This window comes from Natrix helvetica (genome assembly GCF_964273705.1).
Source record: "Natrix helvetica genome assembly, chromosome: 3".
Classification (NCBI taxonomy): Eukaryota; Metazoa; Chordata; class Lepidosauria; order Squamata; family Natricidae; genus Natrix; species Natrix helvetica.
The window spans coordinates 59,993,855-60,017,721 of record NC_138549.1 but is presented as its reverse complement, the minus strand read 5'-3'; the positions used below and the strand labels follow the sequence as shown (position 1 = coordinate 60,017,721).

At 42.2% G+C, this 23,867-nt stretch overlaps 2 protein-coding genes across 2 annotated transcripts in view; both read right to left on the bottom strand.

The window, feature by feature from the left end:
* LOC309389383 (flavin-containing monooxygenase 5-like) overlaps positions 1-4,950 on the bottom strand; it is a 33,054-nt gene extending 28,104 nt beyond the window's left edge. Inside the window, exon 1 of the mRNA XM_081947669.1 lies at positions 4,795-4,950. Coding sequence (XP_081803795.1) covers positions 4,795-4,896 — 102 coding nt within the window. The 5' untranslated portion in view covers positions 4,897-4,950. The remainder of the gene's footprint in view (positions 1-4,794) is intronic.
* A 2,120-nt stretch (positions 4,951-7,070) lies between these two features.
* The window catches only part of ADCY10 (adenylate cyclase 10), a 219,639-nt gene continuing 202,842 nt past the window's right edge, over positions 7,071-23,867 (bottom strand). The window contains exons 31-35 of the mRNA XM_081946448.1: positions 17,885-18,000; positions 15,610-15,727; positions 14,660-14,855; positions 8,290-8,478; positions 7,071-7,357 (exon numbers count right to left, since the gene is read on the bottom strand). Of these exons, the coding sequence (XP_081802574.1) occupies positions 7,172-7,357; positions 8,290-8,478; positions 14,660-14,855; positions 15,610-15,727; positions 17,885-18,000 (805 nt within the window). The 3' untranslated portion in view covers positions 7,071-7,171. The remainder of the gene's footprint in view (positions 7,358-8,289; positions 8,479-14,659; positions 14,856-15,609; positions 15,728-17,884; positions 18,001-23,867) is intronic.

The following is a 23,867-nucleotide window of genomic DNA, read 5'->3' as shown; positions in this document are numbered from 1 at the left end:
ACATTTTGACAGCTTTGCATAGAGCTTTGTGGCGAGGAGTTTTTTCAGCACTTTCCGCACTAGCTGAAAGGTCTCACTGAATATGAGAATGTCATCCAGGTAAACTAGGATCCCTTTGTATAAGTGCTCACGTAGGACTTCATTGATTAGCTGCATGAACACTGCTGGGGCTCCCTGCAGGCCAACGTGTATAACTTTAAATTGGAAGCTGCAAAGCGGACAGTTAAAGGCGGTTTTCCAGTAATTTCCTTCTTTAATTCTTATTCGGTAGTAGGCTTCTCTTAAATCTAATTTGGTGAACACCTTGCCCTTGGCTAAGTGGCTTAGCATGTTCTTCATGAGGGGGAGGGGAGGTGTTCTCCATGCACATGGGATTAATTCCATGAAAATCCATGCATAGACTCATTCCCCCATCTTTTTTTTCTTTCAAAAGTATTGGGGCAGCCACTTTGGACTTTGCAGGCTGAATGAAGCCCCACACTAAATTGGCATCAATATACTTTCTCAACACCTCCCTTTCTTTAGGAGTCATGGAGTACATTTTTGGATTGAGCAGTTTAGCTCCCGACAGTTGCAGTCTTCTTCACTAGAAAACCCTGATAGGTCTTAATAATCTTTTGTCACTTGTGGACGACCAGGTGGTCCATCAGTAGCAGGGGCTGCGGGTTTGGGTTTGCCGCCATTGTTGGGTTTCATAGCCTTCTGGCACTGCTCTGGCTCTCTGGGTGGCAGCGGGCCAGTGCCAATGTTTATTTTCCTATAGCTGTCCTTCCAAATGATGGTTGGTCCCCATTTGTCAAGCCATGAGAGACCTAGTATGATGGATCCAGTCATTTTGGGAGCTATGACAAACTGGATAAGTTTTTGGTGATGATCCATCTCCACTCTGACGAGCTCAGTGACTAATGTGGCATTGGCCCAGCTGATTAGTGTCCCATCAACCTGTTCAAAGCAGATGGAGTGCACTAAGGGTCTCATGTATATGCCTAGCTACTCAACTATGAGTGGGCTGATTAGGCATCTGGTGTAGCCCATGTCTATGATGGCTTCTACTTCCCTTTGGATCCCCATTTCTGGCATTATTATTCTGGTTTTGATAGTAAAGGGGTGGATGGCTGCACTTACCATTGGGTCATCGCCACCACTGCTCTCTTCTGCAAGGACTGGAGGAGCCTCTCTGGCTGGAGCTCCCTCAACTTTGTTGGGAAGGAGTGGAACCTCCACAGCCTGCTTAGCGATTTTCCCTTTAGCAGGTGGCTTCCATGGGGTCCTCCTCACCCCACCTGTGGTAGGAGTTTGGTCTTGGGGCAACAGGGCCAGAGCTAAGTATTCAGAAGCCCGGTACCCATGCTGATCACAACAGTAACATTTGACAGTCCTGGATGGTGTGGGAGGTGGCACCCCAGCCAGTTTCACTTTGGTTTGGTGGCTCAAGGTCTTCTTGTTGGTTTCTCTGTAGTTGGTTTTCTATGGGGTGGATTTCCAGATCCATGATGACAGCTGTGTTGTACCATGCCAGTATGCTTTCTGGTACACCTCTGATGCCACAGGCTTGCCTGAGGTGTGGGTCAAGGGCCTCCTTGAAGTGGTAAAAAAGGAGGTGTTCCAGCCAGTCTCTCAGCTTTCCAACTAGTCTCTGAAACTCCCAAATTAGTTTTTTAGGAAGATGGCAGGTTTTCTTCAGTGCCTTGATCTGGGATTCAGCTTCCACTCAATGGGTTTTGTCCTCGAACCGACCTTGCATCAGTTGGACAAATTCATTGACATCTTCCAGTTCATCGGCTTCTTCATCATGAACTTCCGCTATCCAATCTGCTGCCTCTCCTTAGTTCATGCCTTCTGCTATAGCTGAAATCAATTCCCAATCAAATGGGTACTGATCTCCATATTGGTCAATGTAAGCCCAGACTCAGTTGAGGAAATAGGCTAGCTTCCCTGGAGTCCTGTCAAATGTTGCTCTAAACTGTGGAAGTGGGGAGCGGCTGGTGGGACTGGTTGCTGAACCTGTGCAGGCTGTTGGGCTGGTGCTGGCTGTTGGCTGGAACCTGTTGCAGGACCACTATCGGAGGTTGAAGCTGAGCCAGTACTGGTTGCGGAGCTATCACTGGCTGCTGTAAGTGTCAAAGCTGATGAATGGGCATTGGCGGTAGGACTGGGACAAGCATCTACTGATATTGCACCCACCCTTGGCCGGGGTAGAAAGCCCATACAGGAGGAATCTGGTCCACTGGAGGCAGTCCGGTGGAGCACTTGGCCCCGAAAATCTTTGCTGCGCTCCCTGTATCACCAGGCTGGGCTGGATCAGTAGGTTCTGCTGCTGGTTTATCTGCAGCCCCATGGTGGTCGTCATCGCAGCAGGTCTGGCCCAATGCATGAGGCTATGGGCCAAACAGCTTCGTGCCAAGTGAAAGGAGGTAGACTCAGTGGCATTGTGGTCTCTTGGCCCAGGAAGATGAACATAGGCTGGGCCAAGGTCCATCTAGGCTGTTTCGTGCCACGAGGTTGAGTGGCACTGCCCACACTGAAATGATGGAATTGCTCTGGGAGACCGGCTAGCAACTGGCTATGTGACTGTGGTGGAAATCCCCATTCTTCAGAGTGCTTGTGACACATTTGCCTTGGCATTCTCCACTTGAGGGTCAGGGCTTGTCCCGCACCCATCAGTGGTTCCGACAGCATCTCCTGGAATTGTGTGGCTTCCTCAGCTTCACCTCACAGGATCAGGTCCAGTTGCATGACTTGCTCAGGCACTGGCTCTTTGGGCTGAGCACCCAGCTGGTGCTATCTGTCTGCGGCATCTTCTGCTTCCATCACAGCTTGGAAAGGGGAGTAGAGGGTCTTGACATAAATCACTGAACAATCCCCTGTGGCTCCTTCTGTGGCTTTCTGGTCTTCCTCCATCTTCCCTGAGTCTTCGTGCCTCCTGGTTTTGGGTCAACATTCAGGGCTCAGAACCCTGGACAGCATCCTGAGGCTGGAAGACTTGAATTAATGTCAGGGTTCCAAGTAACATCCCCAAAGAAAGAAGACTCTGAGGCCTCAAAGTTCCATTTTATTTGAGATGTCATATTGGCACATCTGAGAAAACCCGAATCTGAAAGCTTCCAGGTTAGAAGTTTCAAGTCCCTGCCGAGCACCCACAAGTCCCTCACATGGTCCAATCAGACCCTGTCCCAACTGGAAATGCCTCCCACTCACATCACTCCAGCTGCAGGGAAAGATGCCATTGACTCTCTGAGAAAGGAATGTTATTTAGACTATATACCTTCCACACTCCATATAATTTCTCCTCCCATTTTCCCACAGACTAAATGTGGTGGGCCTAAAGCCCCAATGCAAAAGATGGCTTCCAGGGCTGACAATAGGATTATCTAGCAGCAGAGCTCACCACATTGCAAAATCACATTGCATCACCCACCAGGCTTCAACCAAACCTGACAACCTACGGGGTTAACTATGACCCCTACAACAGACAATAGAATACAAATTCTTGCACAGGAACAGGAAGCTCACGTACAAGGCCCAAGAGAAAGTATAAATAACCCTCATTCTCAACTCCATGTGGTCAGCTGCCCAGAACACCCATGTGCTTCTGCTTCATCAATAAATGGACCCTCTTTCTAATCAGCCTCCATTTTGTCTCCAGTGTCTTTCTCCTGACTTGGAATTAATCCAGATGGATATTTGTTCCAACACTAATTAATCTATGAAGTTCCCCTCTGAACTCATACTTTCGGTGGTTCTTTGGCTACAGAGTAGGGCTCTGAGGGATATGGATTCAAAGGGCAAAATGAAATTCAGAGGACATGGGTATGTATTTAGTTGTTTACAAGAAGAAGAAATGAGAAGAATCAGTAGTAAAGAAACCATAAAATCAAATATGGTTCAAGTTGCAGATACAGTTAAGTCCCCCCTCACCCAAAAAAGCCATAGAAGGGAAGCACAAGGATCTGTCAAAATGACTTCAAATTCTTCTTATGCAAAGTATCAATATTTTATGGAAATGCATCAGTATTCCCTTCAATCAAGTGGGCAAAAAGTTGTTTGAAGGGGGGTTTTCACATATACTTTATGCCACATACTGTAGCTTAGCTTCTCCCTCCTCTAGTAATTTTCAATGATTGAAAGGGTGACAAACAATACACTGGTACACACATGTGAAAGAGAAGACCAGCAATTTCCTCAGGAGCAAGTTTGAAGGATCCTTTAGTCTTGGATAGAATTATCAAAATGAAAAGAAATGAAGAGAAAAGCAATGCAGGCATTGTTCTGAACTAAAGGTAAAGCTTTTTGTTTTTGTTTTTGTTTTACTTTCTAAGCCAAAAGACATAATGGAGGAGAAGAAGGGAGGGCTGGTTGAGCAACCTTGCTAACAAATATTTCCACAAAGCTTCCTTTAAAATTGCTAGTTTAGCTTCTCTTCAAAGAAATCAGAATAAAATAAGCAGCCTAGCCTCCTCATCCCAAGATGGCCTCTCAAACTTTACTCTTTGTCAGTCATATTTGTTATTATTAGTTAACAGAAAAGAAACCTGAACTCTTTTGCTGTTTCTCTTTCATTCAAATTTATTTTGTAACCTTAGTTTAGACCAAAAAAAGAAGCTTTAAGAAACAGTTTTTGCTACCTGAATAAGCTTAATCCTTTAAACTGAAGGAAACAAGGAAACAAGGAAACATGATTAGGTCTCTATTTTCCAGTCTTGACTAGCCTATTTACACATTTTTCCAGCCCCCACTGCCACAACACACAGCGAACATATGAGAACAGGTTCATATCAACAAATTGCAACAAACCTGGAAAAGCTGCAGATGAACAGTCAATAGCAGGAGAAATGAATGTATGTATTCTCTTCTTCGCTTCTTGCACAATAAAAGTCTCTTAACAGGAGAAAGCATTTTCCCAAAGATATCATTAAGCAATTACTCCTCCCATTTTGGCAGAGGCAGGATCTGATTAGATTTTGTAGTGTTGGCATTGTCAGGTATCCTTGACAAGCCATATGAAGAAATGGTTGATTAATGATTATCCTTTGCATGCCTGGAATGTGAATTATATTTATGTTTTGAAATTCTGTGACCTCTGGAATGTGGGAAAGCTGTACGAGCAGCATAGCGGTCCAACAGGATGTTTAAGTCAGTTGCTCAACGTGGCTACTGTTGGGTATTTAGCTGCAAAAAGCTGATACTCTGAATATTCATACATACATATGAGATTAATTTATGAAATACACCCTTTAACAAATACACCGATAGCTGATTGTATGTTGTGCTCTCAGAAATAAACCCTACCTCTGGTTCAAGCATCTGCCTGTGCATTTTATTCCTAGCTTGGAAATAAGGCAAGATTTCATTCTTAAGAGTATTTTGAGTTATATCCATAAAAACAAATGCTATAAGCTTACAGATAGTAAAGTCCTTCCTGGTTTTCTTCTTATTGGAGTTCTGATATACAATAATAGACCTAGTTCTCCACTTACAACCATTCATTCAACAACCATTCAAAATTACTAATATTCTTGAATGAAGGGATGAATAGCAATAGCATTTAGACTTATATACCGTTTTACTTTGCTTTACAGCCCTCTCTAAGCAGTTTACAGAGTCAGCATATTGCCGCCAACAATTTGGGTGCTCATTTTACCAACCTCGGAAGGATGGAAGGTTGAGTCAACCTTAAGCCTGGTGAGATTTGAACTGCCAAATCCAACTGCTGCAACATCCCAGCAGTTACATGATCAAAATTTGCTTAGCAATTATCATTATAAGTATAGGAGTGCTGCAATTCCCAGGCACACAGACCGTGGGCTGGGAGGTGTCAAGCAGCTATGCCTAGCAGCACAGGGATCCACCCACCCATCCATTCCCATGAAGCCTTGCCTACTCCCTTTGGCCTACTGCTGGAAGGCCTCCACTGATTAGACACCCTGGAAGTGGAAAACCTGCCTATATTATGAGACCTTGGCCAGCTACTTCTCCACCATCACTCTTGTGAACCCCACCACCACCATTATGCCAGTTAATGAGTTTCAAATGAGTTAATTTTCAAATAATAGAGTTTAAGTTAGAGAGAAATTAAATTATTTGTCTTTTCAACACAAGCTTTGAACATAGAAAATGTTAATTATATAACCTAAAAATAACTGGTTTTAGGAACCATCCTCAAAGCAAATAACTTATTTTACACAGTTCCTTTTCCAACAGATGTTTCAAGCTACATTTTGATCCTGTTTTATAAAATTAGAACAAGATATTAATTCTGTAAGCTCCCCATTTCTTTCTGAATGGAATTCCTGAGGACAATGGAATCGTCCTCAGATCATGTGATCACCTTTACAAACTTCTGATTAGCAAATTGATTGGGAAATGAATGAATGAATGAATTATTAAATAAGGTATTTTCTCATAAAACATGCCCATATGCAAATTACATAGTTGCCCTTATATTTCAAGATTGGCAACTATTTCATATCTTTTATTTATGTAATTTGGGAAGGAAAATCCAAAGCAACGTTTCTTCTAGTTTTCCTAGACTTACTTTGAAAGCAGAGCTCCCTTGTAGAATGGCTACGAATTTTCCAAACCTGCTGGCAACCATAACTATGTTTTTGAAATAATTCAATTATTGCAAAGCACCATGCAAAATAGGATATAAAAATAAAGATGCAAGAAGATATAATGTAATAAAATCATTGTAAAAACTAGCACTCAATAGTGCACCCTACCTCTTCATTTCTTTTCTAATTACTAACTACTGGTACTACAAGGATGTTTATACTTTGCTTATACAATGGTTGCTTATATATATTTAATGTCATTTTTTCAGTTGGTTCAGTTGGACCAACAAGTTTGTATAGGGAACAAATAAGTGTACAAATAAGTACACTTTTTGTATTCATTATCCAAACATTTCAAAAGACACTATTACTTAAAAGTCTTAAGAGTTAATCATTGTTGAACTTGAGAAGAATATGTAACCTGAAAGACAGGCTATAATTCTAACAATGAATAAAGCACTGAAATATAAAAGAATTTTTAATAAGAAATTTTACAAGTAGAACATGCAGATCAAAAGTTGCACTCTGGATTTAACATAGGAAATGCTGGAGTTTGTACAAGAGAACAAATAAGCCAAAATTTGTTTCAGACGAGATTTCCTGCAGTCAGTTCACTATTATTCTTCTATGCTACTTTCTGGAAACTGATTGCTTATATCCAGTTCTGGTACTTTCAGCAGGTACATGTTTTTATGGAAAGCTCCCATCTCTTGGGCTGTCATGTTTACGTTCCATACAGGGAAATCTGGAACTGCCTTTAACCAAAAATCTTCCATGGGTTTTTTTCCAGTAAACCACCACTCCTACGAAATATGAAAATCAGAAGGTGAATACAGAGAACAAATAATTATATTTGTCTACATTGTTATTAGGCAAAATAAGAAAGGAAGGTTTTGTGGTATGGTAGTATATTTCCGGACAGGAATCAATAATTAATTTATTTGCCAATATGTCATGTACTGCTGCACCTTATTCTAGGATATAGTCTTCCATTTCTCCAGGGTTTTCCTCCCTCAGCTCCATTATCATGAGGTCCCTGCCCTGCATAGGAGACAGGTGACATCATTTTTTCAAAATGCTGCCAAAGTTCAGTCAGCTGCCGGTAGGTGGCTCTAAGATTCACAGGAGCATAGAGAGGTGCCTTACAAAAAATATGAAACTTCACCTTCTTAATTATTGTTCACAATATCTGACAGGCAGTCAATGGATTTTTAACCTATTCTGTGGCACAACCTATTCTCCAAAATACCTGAGGGCAAGACAAGAAGTAACAGATGGAAACTTATCAAAGACAAAGAGAGATCCATCCAGAACTAAGGAAAAATTTCCTGGCAGTGAAAACAACCATGAAACGGCTGCCTTCAGAAGTTGTGGTTGCTCCAACACTGAAGAATTTTAAGAAAAGATTGGACAGCCATTTGCCTACAATGGTATAGGGTCTCCTGCTTGAGCAGGGAGTTGGACTAGAAAACCTCCAAAGTCTCTTCAATCCCTGCTAGTCTGTTATATCCACTTTGCTGTACATAATTGAAATATAATCTAATTGTCAATCGAATTCTTAAACAAGACTATTTTCCTCTTTTAAAAATGAATTTATCTATGTCTATTCACATACACAAATATATGTAAAATAGGATTAGATCCTTAAATTTAATATTCTGAAAGATTGTAAATGATAGGTTTATATAAAAATGTTCTATTGATCTCTGATTTCTAATCTGTTTTAAAGAAATACCTTGCTAATCTCTAGCCAGGATCTCTCCAAACGATTCCCATAGATATCACTACTGTAGAATCCCTTCTCAAGAAAGCCTTGGCTGAGTTCATCATTTCCAAGCATCAGCTGGACATAGGCCTTCAGGTGGTAAACCCTGGAATAGTACACTGGGCTTATAGAACACTGGTTCATTATCTGATCCAAATTCTATTAAAAACAATGAATAGTCATGTCAGCATGTTGGGTGTGTAACCAGTGGCAAAAAGATAATTTCTGAAGAACAAATCATAAGGAGAAACAAAATAAATAGAAAACATTGCTATTTTATTTTCAATCTTTGTAGAATGTCAGTTTCTAAGATTATAACAGGTTTAGTGCAAATAAACAAATAAACAAACAAATAGCTAGATAGATATGAGTGGTTTTTCTGAGGAAACCACCACTGCAACTATTTTTTAAATGTTTATATTTTGCGAAGAGGGGGAAAAACAAAGCACAAGGTAAGGTCAGAAGCTGCTATATTGACTCATTTATGCCATTTTCTTCATAAAGAAATTGGCGACTCTAAATACCTGAAGCACTGCAGGGAGTAGGTGGCTGGCTGGCAAATACATGATTTTACTTTCCTCACATCTATTAAACAGACTACTAATAGCCTGACAGCTAACTGACCTTGGATGATAATGAAATGCTAAGCAATGTCAGATCTGGTTATTTTATGAGAGCACCAGGAAATTCCAGAGCACCAGGTTTGGTTAGGAAATCAAACTAACATTCTAAGAGAAAGCAGTGGCAAATCACTTCCATATTCTGGCCAGGTTAAAAAAAACCATGAACTTATTGCATAAACACTAGGGGCTGAGCTTGATTCAATGGAGGCTTTACCCTTAAAAAAATGAGGGCAAAGACTTGCAAAAAGAGAATGACATGTACACATAATAATAGGAAAATGAGATTGAGGTTTGTGGCTTTTGAGTAATTTCTAAGATTACTGATTATTTGCAAGCCAGGTACACAATACAAAGCAAAAGTGTGCCAAATCTGCCAAAGGCAGCTAGTAAAAACAAACTGGAATTCCCATATGTTGTCCACATAGGTATCCTGTGGGCTACACAACATGTAACAACATTCAAATCACCTGTGGACTATATTCCTGCCTTGGTAATATAGAGTATAATAGTTCAATAAGTACTGTATTTTTTCAGAGTATAAGACACTACAAAGTATAAGATGCACCTAGTTTTTGGGGAGGAAAACAAGAAAAACATTTTTTGCCTCTGCCTCCTTGCAGCAAACAGCAAACAGCCTGTTTCAGTTTCAGCACATCCTGATTAGCACAAGCAGCTGAATGTCAATTGGATTGGCCTCCCCATGATCAACTGTTTCAAGCTGCAGGGATTGTCATAGCCTATTGCTGCCTCTGCACATCCCATTTTCCACCTGTTCCGGCCGGCAGGAATTAGAATGGGCAGAAAATGGGGCGCACAGAAGCCAAAAATGGGATGTGGATGCCAAAAAATGGGGTGTGGAGGTGGCAATAGACAATGACAATCCCTGCAGCCTGCAACAGCTGATAGTTGGGAGGCCGATCCAACCGACAATCAGATGCTTGTGCTAATCAGGCTGTGCTGAAGCTGAAACTGAAACAGGCTGTTTGCCATTTGCTGCAAGGAGGGAAATTGCTGGGAGGAAGAGCCCAAAGGGTGGGGCCAGCGGGTGGGCAGGGCTACATTCGGTGTATAAGGCGCATATGGAGGCTCAGAGAGGATAAAAAATGGGCCTACCGGAAGTTCTGGAAGTCTGGAAATGGGCTGTTTCCAACCTTCGGAGAGCCTCCAGAGCCCAGGGCAATCAGTTTTTGCCTTCCGGGAGGCTCGAGGAGAACTTCTGGAGCCTGGGCAGGTTGAAAAACGGGCCTACTGGAAGTTCTGGAAATCTGGAAAGAGCCCGTTTCCAGCTTCCGGAGCCCGGGGGAATCAATTTTTGCCCTCCCAGAGGCTCGAGGAAAGTCTCCAGAGCCTGAGGCGGGCAAAAAATACTCTCTCTCCATGGTGCAGGAGGCCCACTAGGCCATCCCCACCATGGCCACAACCACCCAGCAATGGAGCAGTGATTCCATTGCTGGAACTTTTGAAGCTCACCCCTGATACTACAGGCCATCTAACAGAGTAGAAGAAATAGATAAATGTTTTGCTAATCAGTTAAACAACTTATGTAGAAAATATACTACAATAGTAATGTGAGACTTTAACTATCCTGACATCAACTGGGAGAGAAACTCTGCATCAAGTGGGAGATTGAATAATTTCTGACCCACCTAGCTGACAACTTCATCACCTGAAAGATAGAAGAGGAAACTAGAGGGACAGCTTTCCTGGATCTTATTCTTACCAAGAGAGAAGAAGGAATTAAAGTTGAAAGAACTTTAGGGGAGATGAGCATGTCATACGGTATTAGAATTTAGTATAAAACAGACACAAGTGATATAACATAATCAAACCAATGCCTTAGATCAGTGATGGCTAACCATTTTTGGCTCCTGTGCCAAAAGCGGGGGAAGTGCAGGGGGGTTGTGCGTGGGCGTGCCACACCCATAATGCTATATGCGCAACCCAGCATGCATGTGCAACGCAGACTACATGTGCGCATGTGCCCGTGGCCAGCACCCCCCGCTTTTGGCAAGGTTTTTTCTCCCTCCTCAGGCTCCAGAGGCTTTCTAGGAGCCTGGGGAGGGTGAAAACACCCCCCCACCCGGCAGCTTCAGGAGCTTCCCTGAAACCTCCGGAGGGTGAAAAACGGCCCTATGGGGAACCGGTTCACCCGAACTGGCTGAATACCATCTCTGAGTATGAGCCAGCATTGCCCACGCCCCAAAGTGCAGTCCTAAGATGTATTAACAGATAGTATCAAGATCACATGAAGTATTAGTACAGTTTTATACTGCACTGATAAGACCATACTTGGAATACTGCATCCACTTCTGGTCACTATGATAGAGAAAAGATATTGAGACTCTAGAAAAAATGCAGATAAGATGAAGAATTAGGAGTCTGAAGGCTAATGAATGGTTAGTGAACTAGGTATGTCTTTATTGTTCAAAATTTTTATTAGTTTAAAAAAAAATTCAAGGAAAAGGGGTTATAGGGTTATAAAACATTTTGACAGCTACATCGTGCGGGGGGGAGAAGCCCCCCCCCCAGGTCTTGCAACTTTTACAAACGAAGATAGAAAAATATCAACATTTACATAAGTATTAGCAGTTTTGAGTTTAACACAAAATCATCAGTATGTTTCAATCATTTGTTTTGTATCACTCCCATAAAGGTACATTGTAACAACAATTGCAATAATGTTTCAAATCACTTTTGTGATCTGAGTCTTCTGGTTGTCGCATCCTCCCCCCCGTCCACTGGCAGAGCCTCAGCCCCTTCCTCCTTTGTTTCTTGTGTAGCATCCCCCATTTCGCCTAAGACAGCACTGTGTTTTTTGATGAAAGCCTCTGCTTCCACTACTGTGTTGATTCTAATTCAACTGCCCTCCCAGAAAATCAACATGTCTTCTGGAAACAGCCACCTGAACCAAAGCCCATTATTGTATATATTTTTTTTCTTACAAGGAATATTTCCTTCTGTTATCTCTTACTTTCTTTGGGATCTGTTTAAGAATGGTTATTTCTTTATCTTTATATTTTAATGGTCCTCCCCTTTGAGCTCCTAGAACCTCATCTCTTGTAGTTTTTCTAAGAAATTTAACATGAACATTGTGTGTTCTTCCATAGGCTTGGATTAATCCCTTGGAACATTGTGTGTTCTTGCATAGGCTGAATTAACCCTATAGATCAGATCAATGTCCCACCAAAGCTGTTGTTTATCTCTATTAATATATTCTGCTAGTATTGTAGTCATAATCTCCTTAAGATCTTTGTTCTCAACTTCTGGCAAGTTTTGGAACCTAAGATAAAAAGACATCCTTTCAAATTCCATTTTTAACATCTGATTTCCAAATTCTACATTCCCCCTTTGGATTGTCTTCATCTTGTCTCTCATCCCAACCGCCCCCTCCTCCAGCACACCTATCCTCTGTTCATTCCGTGTGGTTTGCTGATTCGTCTCTCTGAGCTGTTCATTTAAGTCCTGCAGTTGTTTTTTAATTTCATCCTGTCCCTTTAAGATGATTTGAAGCATCCGATGAGTAGACAAGTCCTTTGCACTCTCTTCAGAGGCTTTAGGTTGTAAAAAAGATCCCAGTTGTGACTGGTGAGTGGGGCTGGACGTGGAAGATGTTGGGGCCGATGAGGCCTTACCAGGGGGTAATTTCTTTGGACCCATCATGAGGCTCAGAGATAGTTATTGTTCTGTACAAAGAGATGGCGTCTGTGGGAGAGCACAGCCGGTGGGGATCACCAAACAAACAAGTCCAAAGGAGAATAAATCTTCTAGTACAGAACTAGAGCAAATAGGTGGGTCAGAATATTTCAAATCCAGGGGAATAACGTACTTGAAGAGGCTCCTGGAGGTCTCTGGGGTGGAAATTAGTTGGAAGCCATAAAGTTTTCCAAAGGAGGAGTCTCATTCATGGAGACAAAGAAGAAGGAGGAAGTTGGCCACATTGGCTCAGCCAGTACAGGTGGTCAGGAAACAGCAAAGTCAAAGTTCCCATAGATAGTTTAGAGAAGAATCAGTTCAGCCATCCTTTCTCTCGCAATTGTAGTCAAGAAAAAAAAATCCCCCATTATTTAAGGGAAGTGAAAGTGGATTTCAAACTTTCTCTTTCCCCCCTAAAAGGGAGAGATTTTTCAAGTGCCGCTTTTCCAAGGGGGGTGGAATTCCTCCCTCCAATCTAAACTCCTCCAGATGTTGAAACAAAGTCCCAAAAAGAAAACTGCAGAACAATAAAAAGAGTAAGGATAGTAAAAGACCTGGGGAGACCCCTCGCCTCACCGCTCTTCAGCTGTTTTGTTCCAATTAATTGTTTCCTTCCAGGCTGCATTCGGCAAAGCGCGCGGTGGCATTCCGCGCGCTCCCTACGCTCCCCGGCTCCTGGGGCAAAGCTGGAGACCCCCCTGCAGCTGCCGCCATTCCAGGGGGTCCCAGCAAGCCGCCCCTATGGCAGGGCGCCACTCCAAGGCACCCTGTGCTCCCCCTAGACTTCAGGGGAGCCCACTGGAGCAGCAAAAAGGCGGACGCGCACGTCCATCACCTTTGGCTGCCGGAAGTCATCTCTGAACTAGATATGTCTTGTCTAGCAAAAAGGATTAGGGGTGACATGACAGCAATCTTTCAATACTTGCAGGGTATCACACAGAAGATGGGGTCAATGTTCCAAAGCACCTAGGGACAGGACAAGGAGTAATGGATAGAATATTATTGAAGAGAGATCCAAGCTAGAAATAAAAAGAAATTTCCTGAGAGTGAGAAAAATTAATTAGATGCCTCAAGAACTGCTCCATTACTGGAGATTTTCAAGAAGAGAATGACAATCATTGGCTTAGAATGAGTAGGAGATGGACTAGAAGACCTCTAAAGTCCATTCCAACTCTGTTATTCTTATGTTCCAAAATGAAATACAGAAGATACAGAGAAGCAAAGAGAAGTTTATTAGCAGTACCCTTTCAGGAAATAAATCAAAACCTTTACCCTAGAGTTACCTTTGAACTATAAAGTCTTTATTCCAGTAGATATTCAATAGGAAAAGCTTTCCTAATCTTTTGATTCAGATATACCCAAATATTTTTTAGATATTATTCTAATTTGGATTCTAGCACTATAGAAACAGGAAATCCAAGAAAATAAATTAGCAGGATCACAAGCCATCCCAATTCCTTCCTTAGATTGTAGAACTACTGTCGCCCTAAAGGCTAAACCCAGCTTATATGGTAAGGATCATAACAGGTATATATTAAAATCCAATTTTGTGGGTTTTAGAAGCAGCATTGGAAATATTTTTTAAGTTATCCTAAGCCAAACCTCTTGTTGCTGTTAAAATATAATGCTTATCATTTAATATCTGCTAAAGTAAAACAAAAAAGATTTTAGATAATAATAATAATACTTTATTTACAGTCACAGACCAAACATAAACAGTACAAAAGAGACACAGCAGCCAGTCGCCAAAAGCCCAGCTAAGGGAGGTTACAGCTCTCTCCTCTAATGGTCACAGCTCTCAAGAAAAACCTGGAAACCTGAGAGGTGATGTAGGAGGAGACATCCCCAAGGCAATGCACATACAAATCACAGCCATCAGGACCAGGAGGGAAAAGATTTTAGATTAAATTAGAAACTGATTATGAAAATATCAGAGGACTGATTTGACAGTCCATTGTTTGTGCTTGCAAGAAATGACTAAATAAATAAATACATTTCTGCATACCCATCTTTGAATTCCTCACCTTTGTTATCCTGTTATGCATCTCACGGACTTTGTCAGGCCTCTCTTCTATATATTTTCTTAACAACAGAGTCTCGCACTCTACCAACTTACAGAATCCATGGTTAGAACAGAGTGAAGCACATGTTCTCCTCACCAACCGTCTTGCTTTTTCAAATGGTATTATGAATTTATCCCATTGCTGAAGTCTGGCAAACCTAAATAATAAACTCACACTTTAGGTAGAAGGAGAGTCAACCCTTCCCTTGTGAGATATCTAGAAACACAAGTTTTCAGAATGAAAGGACACCAAGGCCAAAAGTATATAATATCTTTATACTAGTTTAGAAATTTACTTATTTTCTCAAAAAACAAACTAATGTTGCAAAAAGAGAAATGGATGATGGAAATTGATAGGAATATGGTTTATAAGTTTGAGGGTTAGAATTATACTAAACATTGGTAACATTAGTCCTTGGAAATCCACTACAGGGTGTGTCTTCTTTTTTTTTTGGTCATACACTACAAAAAGTTCCAGCTGACCCAATTATTCATTTAATTAAATTAAGTAAAACAGTTTACTATCAGATGACAATTATTAATAAATTTGGTGTGCAACAGTGGCTAGTAGATTGAAAGTGTGTAATTGATTCTTTGGCTCCTCATGATTTAAAAACCACAATAAATAAATGGGGTATAGATGAGAATTAATTTCCTTTCTATATCAACCCTTTAGGACTCTTTCACAAAATCCCGTTTCTGTTATATGTAGTTTAAATTAAAATATGTTTCACTAATCATTAGTCAGGATAGAAGAAGATTCAGATACATATATCCATAGAGAACAGTGCAGCCTCCAACAGTGACACTGAGTTTCAGTAAGCCATGGATCAACCTATAAATTTCTATCTTACAACATAAAAAGGGAGAACTATCATGTCATATAATAGCATTACAAAAAATTAAAGTTACCAAATTGCCAGAGAAGAATACAAGCTCAACATGATGTTGTTCTGAGACATAAGGATACAGTTTGTTTCATTAGCGAGAATAAAATCCAGGCAGTACTTAAATGATTTAAAACAAAATCCTGCAGGGGGAAAAGTATCATTAAGCATGTATCGCTGGCTATGATTCCAGTCAAAGTTGAGTATCTCCAAATGTCCAATAGTACATAGTAGATAACATATATCAACACTAGCTGCATACCCATGCTCCCCTATGAAACTATGTGATTGGGCTTGCTAAACTGACAGCTTGTAAAACTTACAGCTTGAAAATTAATGAACTCTCTCCTCTCCCCTAGGCTTGTCCCACAGAAGTCTCTCTTCTCCTATCCCCCTTCTCTCCCTCAGGCTTGCCCCACAGAGGCCACTCCTATCTTATCCCCTTCTCTCTCTCAGTCTAACTCCTTAGCATCAGAGTGTTTTTCAGGTAGGGAAGGGGAGTAGAATATCTAAACTCCCAGCCCGCAGGCTGGATGAAATGTCTATGCCCATGCGAATGTGTTGGCCATGCCCATGCCCAAGTGGCAGTTAGAACAGAGTTCTTTTCAGGTGAGGAGGGGGAGTAGAATGTTTAACTCCTTAGCATCAGAGCGTGCTAATAATAATATAAGAAATCTAATGATCTTATGGTCATTTGGAAAATCCTTTCTTAGTGAGCACCTAGAAGCCAAAAGGAACATACGTGCCAAAATTCAAGTTTGTAGGCTTTGAGGTTTTGGAGATTTTGTGAAGATGTGTGAGTGGTATTTCACTTGAGAGAGAGAGAGAGAGAGAGAGAGAGAGAGAGAGAGAGAGAGAGAGAGAGAGAGAGAGAGAGATATTATTAACAGTTGCATCATTCAAAGAAATACTCAGTTGAACAACTCCATTATTCATGCAATCTAGTAATACTGTATGCATAGCAAATATCAGCAGATTTGCAATGCTTATTTGGCAATAGGTTAATATCTTTGAGCATACAGATGAAGAAATATGTTTAGAATTGGGATCTTGATAATAGGCCAGAATATATATATAAAACTATTACTCTATTACTTAGCCTGGCCCTAGAATAACAACAAGAGTAGGCCAGACACCAAAAGTCAAAGATTAAAAAAAGAGAAAGAGGCCATGTTTTGTGAAAAATAAAACTATTAATGAGGCCTGACAAGTTTTCAAGGTTTGTTCTTGAAAAATACCTGTCAAAATATTTGGATCTCATTAATAAAGTTTTTCTTCTCTGATACTTGGATCTTTTTGTCTTTCTTTCTGCTCTTGGATCAAGTCATGCCATGGGAGGGAAATACTGTGAGAGACCCTAATTTGCCATGAGTGTCAAAAGAGAGAAGTTCTCCTAGGCTGTTAGTATTTCATACTAGTGTCCTTTTATTTTCAAAATATTTCTGATGGTAATCACTTTGGCTAATTTGTTAATGTTAAAATGAACTTTTTTGACCTTTCTATATTTGCACAAAGTCCTTAATATTAAAATAATATGTAACCTTACTATTAAAGTTGCATATTCAGGTGATACCTAACCTGAAATTATATTTCCCAAGCTTATTCTGTGTCTAAGAAGTAAAGATTTCTTCAAGTAAGTCTCAACTCCTGGTATATATGGATTATATGGACATGACCAAGACTTGGTCACATTACTGATTACAGGTGGTTGTGAAGGCTAACAAATTACAATTTGGATTCCTTAACAGATTTTTTTTTCTGATTATATGTTAATGTTAACATTGATAGTGATTTACCTTCCAGGGTTATGTGGAATATTTAATAACATAAATTACATGTATATTTAGTGATGGTATAAGTGATTGTGTAGACTTTATATTTTTAGAACTCTGAACAAGAGAGTTCAGAAATTAGGGCAGATTGATAGAGCTCAAAGTAGACAGCCCCCAAGTAGTAATTTTAGTCAACTTCATGGAATCTCCTAGGTTCTGATTCCTAGAGCAATCTGTTTTGGAGCACAGCCTCAATTCTACATTCTCTCTTTAAGGAAGTCCACTGAAATCAGCACTGTTTAATTCTGAGTAAATATCTGTAGCTGTCACTCTGTGAGATACGACTGGTCTTTTCACAGATTATTTCTTTTCAGATTTAAAAATGCTCTTCTATTGTTCATCTTTTAATTATTATACAGACACACTGCCTTGACAACATTTTGTTGAAAGGTAAATATAATTGTTTTTAATTTGTTTTCTTACTTGAAACATGCATTTTAGATATTGTTTAAAGGACTCTGGACTTACCAGCATAAAGTATAATGTTCAGACAGCCCGAAATGAAGAGGGACTGTCCAATAATATTGTCATCTCGAAAGGTGAGATCTTCTAGGAGACTCAACACTTGCACAGAATCTTGATATCTAAGAAGAAGCAGGAGGAAACATTTATATGCAGCTGCAAGAATCTGGTTCACAAAAAGGTTTTTTTGGTTTGTTGTGAAATCTTGGTAACTGTGTATGTGACTGAGGATAACAGCAGTGTAAGCATTATATATAAACATAGACCCTCTAACAACTTACTATTAATTGTTATTGGTAGGGTTTGTGATTTGTGGTGGGAATCAAACCAAAACACATGACATGGATGACTACATATATTTGGCAACTAAATAAATATAATATATTGGTCAAATTGTTCATTCACATATAGGTTTATTTATATGTATATATGTATGTAATGTATCTCTATATGTATGTAATGTAAGTATGCAAAAACATTCTCTTATGCATGACTTACAGTACATATGTAGTTTACATTATAGACATATTTGCATGGGTGTTAAAATATTTCATGTACATTATCCACAATTTAAGCAACATAAGAAATGTATTTCATCTTGCAGACTTATTTGGCTTGGACTAGTATGTTGATGTTACATACCAGGAAGGGATAGTGATAAAGCCCAAAGTGGGCAAAGCACATCCATGTAGTGTGTGTGTTGTTTGCACAAGCCTGGAATTACACTGAAAACACACCAAAAGTGAATACTCCTTCACTATAATAAAACTTAAAACAACTTCCACTGATATCAGTGAAAACTATTTTAAAGTTTCACTGCAGAGTGGGAAAATGTTTTGAAGAAAAGTTCCCAAAATAGAGGCTCTCTCCTATACACAGACAATTTTTTCCACTGAGATGTTAAAATACCTATTAAGAATTAAGCCCTTGCTTTTCCTAATCTAGTGATAGCCATGATTCTTTTCCAGATGGATTCACAATTGACTGATCAACCACACTCAGCAAGTAATATTCAATGGAACTACATTGACATGGAGTGAAATATGAAGAGGGATATCTTAAAGTTCTGTCTTAGGTCCAATACTCTTCAACATCTTCATACATAATGTAGAATGATGGGATAGAAGGAGAACTCATAAAGATTTCCCCTTTTGCATTTGAGCATCCAAGAAGGAACAGGAAAGGAGAAAGGGAAAGAGGAAAGAAAGAGAAAAAGAAGGAAAGATGGGAAGAGAGCAAGGAAGGAAAAAGAAGGAAAGAGGAAAAAGAAGAAGAAAGGAGAATGAAGAGGGAAGGAAAAGGAAAAAAGGAAAAAAGGAAGGAAAGAAAGAAAGAAAGAAAGAAAGAAAGAAAGAAAGAAAGAAAGAAAGAAAGAAGGTGTAAGGATTGCCTCTCCCCCTAACTTCAAAAAGACTCTTGAAACAAAGTATTTGGAAGCTTTTATTAAGCAAAAGTGACAGCAATGGATTCAAAGCAACGTCTGAATACCCTTAGGCAAGAAATGTAGAATTAAAGCAGTAGAGACTCCTCCCTTTAGCCAGATGCAGATTTAGCTAATCCACAGGTGTGGAGATGTTAGGTTACCAGCTGCCCTGAGAAATGGATAAGCATACATTCCCATGGCTATCTTCTGTTGGCTATCAAAGTGAAAGAACCCACATGGCCATCTCTCCTATGCATTCCCCAAGAGGTGAGAAAATTTCAGGGTGCTTCGGCACCAGGATATAAGTTATAAAATACCAGTTGTCTTCGGGATCTGACAGAAAGAAGGGAGGGAGGGAAGTCCTGCCTTAGCACTTGGCCACCAGCAGATAGCTAGGATCCTCTGGAGGATAAGGGTTTGGTGCTCTCCCTGGTCTCGTCTTCCTCTGTTGGAGACAATGGATCTCCCCACAGCCCTACCCAGGCCACCACTGGTGCCCCCAAGATGAATGATGTTGAACTGGCCACACACACCCAGCCATGCCCCCAGCCTCCTGAGGTCAAACACAACCCTGATGCGGCCCTCAATGAAATTGAATTTGACACCCCTGCTTTAGAAGATAGGCTCAAAACCCAGAATAATCTTGGTTTGAACACTGGGCCATACCCAATAAGATGCAGTTCAGTGGTGAGAAATGTAAGGTCCTGTGCTTAGGCAAGAAAAATCAAACGCATAGGTATAGAATAAGCAGTCCCTGGCTTATAGTGATTGTGACAGGGATCTAGGTGTTCTAGTGGAGCACCACTTAATTATGAGCCAGCAGTGTGCTGCAACTGCCAGGAGGCATTAACAGAATGATAGTGTTAAGACAATGAGAAATGATACACCACACCTGGAACATTGCATCTAGCTCTGATCACCATGATACAAAAAAGAGATTGTTAGATATTAACTCTGTCTGCTATAGTTTCCAAACAGGTCCTCTGTTCAGGTGGGAACAGAGGTTGAATGCTATTGGTTGAGAGGTCTGACAGCTCCCTATAAAAGGGCTACTGTCAGACCATGAAGTTGCTGGATTGTACAGGCTTGTTGCATTACAATAAAGAGCTGTTGCTGCGTTAAGGCAGTGTCTGCCTTCTCACTACCCGATCTAACACTGGCGACGAGGATGGGATTGAGAGGCAGATAGGCGAAGAACGAACAACGAGACATCCAGCAAGTAGATCCAGCCCAGAGTTCAGCGTGGCAATCAAGCTACCATTTTGAGCGGTAAAATTCAAACTACCTCAACCGAGAATGGCCATGCATGCCCCGCCAGCTCCATATGACCTGGTGGCCAAACACTGGGAATTGTACATGTTACGATTCGAATGCTTCCTTGAGGCAAAAGACCTCATGGGCGTTCCTGACACCAGGAAAAAGAACCTCTTTCTGGGGTACTGCAGCAGAGAGGTCTTCGAAACCGTGGAAGACTTATTGGAGCCAACTCTGATCCAAGCGGTTCCTTGGGCGGCATTGCAGCAAACCCTGAAGACCCACTATGCCCCCAAGCCATCGAGGCACGTTCGCCACCACAAATTCAACACAAGGAACCAGAAAGAGGGCGAATCTATCAACCAGTACGTGGCGGCACTACGAAAGGCTGCGACATTGCGAGTTCTGGGACCTGGACGATGTAATACTAGATCGCATAATCTGCGGTGTGCAGGACATTAATCTGCAGAGATGTTTGCTTGCCAAATCAAACATGTCTCTGCAGATCGCACTCGATGGGGCCCGAGCTTCCGAATCTGCAGACAAGTCCGCAGAAGCCTTGCAGTGGCAAAACAACATGCCACAGACTGCACAGAAGCAAACGCACATCCATCACGAGGTCGCTGAGCAAGAACCCTCTGACAGCGAAGAAGAAGACAGCTACCGCATGCGCAGTAGCCGCACAAAACCGATGCGAAAATTCAACTTGCAAATGCCGCCCTGCGCAAGCTGCGGAAGGGACCATGCCCAGTCTACTCGCAAATTCCGAGACGCAACCTGCTGGCGTTGCAAGCGAAAGGGGCACATTGCCAAAGTGTGCCGGAGTGAATTCCCTGCCACCACATGGCAGCCTAAGGACAATTCTAACCGCCAACAGAGGCCCACCCCAGGAGCTTGGTGAAAACCACAAGGGCGCCCAGAGAGAGAATCAAAGGTTACCTATCACACTGCGATAGGACAAGTCCGCACTAGGCAGCCAAAAAAACTGAAGATCACTGTCTTCATAGAGGACGCTCCCTGCAAGCTTGAAATAGACACTGGATCATCCTTAATGATCATGTCTTGGTCGAAGGAAGCAAGCCATTCCGAGTCTAAAAAAATGGCAGCTTCGCACCCCAGACATCAGCCTGCGCGACTATCAGGGGAACCAGGTCCCCATCATCGGCCAAGGCACCTTCCACGTAAGGTTTAAAGAGTTCCACATCAACCTGCCGGTGACTGTGGCCAGAAACGACCTGCAGAGCCTCCTGGGGCTCGACTGGTTCCAAGCCCTAGGGTTGGAGGTGACCGGAATCAACTCCATGAAAGAAGATGGCACAGAGGCCATCTTTAAGGAGTTTGAGGACGTCTTCAGCCCCGGTAAGTATGTGGGGACGCCAATTTCTTTTAATTTGGACCCCAACATAGCGCCGATCAGGCTGAAGCCCAGGAGAGTCCCTTTCACTCTCTGCCCAAAAATCGATAGGGAAATTGACAAGCTAGTGAGCCAGGGAATCCTCAAACCAGTCAACCACGCTTGCTGGGAAACTCCCATTGTGACCCCGGTCAAACCTGACGGGTCAGTCCGCATCTGCATGACTATAAATGCACAATTGACAACACGCTACAACAAAGCGCATACCCTATACCCATTGTACAGCATTTACTACATTTGCTAGGCCCAGGAAAAATTTTTGCTATATTGGACATGGCGCAGGCATACCAGCAGTTGCTTGTAGATGGCGCCACAGTGGAGGCTCAAACCATTGTGGCGCACAGGAGTGCATTCAATTTGGAGTTAGTATCGCCCACAATTTGGAGTTAGTATCGCCCCTGGACTGTCCCAAAGTGTCATGGAATGACTTTTGCAGGGGATACCAGGAGTCGTCCCCTATTTTGATGACATCTTGGTATCGGCTGCAAATGAGGCACAACTTTTAAGAAGAGTTCGAATGGGTTTGGCTAGAATTAGAGAAAAGGGCCTCCGGCTTAAAAAAGAAAAATGCAAAATTAATGTACCGAGGGTCGAGTTCCTGGGGTACATGATTGATGGCTCTGGGATTCACCCGACATCACAAAAAGTAAAAGCAATTCAGGAAGCCCCCACACCCCGCACGCAAACCGAGCTTCAGGCATTCCTCAGGCTCCTTAATTTCTACAGCGTCTTTCTTAAACAGAAAGCTACTGTCGTTGAACCGCTCTACCGTCTGCTGGCCAAGAACGCCAAGTGGTCCTGGGGCTGAGCTGAGGCTGCCGCTTTCGCCACGATCAAGCGACTACTGACAGCTGACTCCCTGCTAGTCCAATACAGCCAGACACTACCACTGGTGCTAACCTGTGATGCATCACCTTTTGGCATGGGCGCCGTCCTTAGCCACCGCATGCCCAATGGCACAGAAGCCCCTATTGCCTTTTACTCGTGAACCTTGTCTTCGGCGGAAAGAAACTGCAGCCAAATGGACCGCGAGGCTCTGGCTGCAGTAGTGGGCGTTAAGAGGTTCCACGAGTACCTTAATGGCTGGGACTTCGAATTTGTAATGGACTACAAGCCGCTGTTGGGACTATTGGCTGGGGACCAACCTACCCCTGTATTGTTATCCCCTCGCAGGACCAGGTGGACTGTTTTCCTGGCTGCGTACTCCTACAAACTGATCCATCACCCTGGCTCCACCCTGGGACACACAGATGCATTGAGCCGTTGCCCCCTTCCTGAACTATTGGCCGACCCCACTCCCGAGACACCGGTCCTACTTATTGACTTCCATCCGGCTTCCAATGGCCAGGCGGAGAGAATGGTGTGATCTGCAAAAGAGGCACTCGCCAGGATGGGCCCGAGGGATTGGCAAACATGGGTTGATCACTATTTGTTAATCCAACACATCACGGCAAGTGCCACTACCGGGAGAATCCCCTCCGAGCTTCTCATAGGTCGCCGGCTAAGGTCCCACTTAGACTGGCTACACCCAAACTATTCTGCCGCATCGCCCCCTGACTCCACAAGCAAAATTTGAAACTTTAGCGTAGGGGACTCGGTATACGCCCACAACTATGCTGGGGGAACTCTGTGGATCCCTGCTATGGTGATAGGCATCACCGGGCCTCACTCTTATCTGCTAGAGCTAGAGGATGGTAGAAATTGGGGGAGGCATGTTGACCAACTCCGTGGTCGCCTCTCCCACTCCATTCTCAGAACACCAGACAAAACTCCCGAACAATGCAGCCAAGGCCCTACCCAAAGGTAAAGAGCACTCACTCCCTCTACAGCCGACTCAAGCCCGAAGGTAACAGGGGACTTATCTGAATTTGTTGCAGGCTCACAGCGAGCTCCAAATG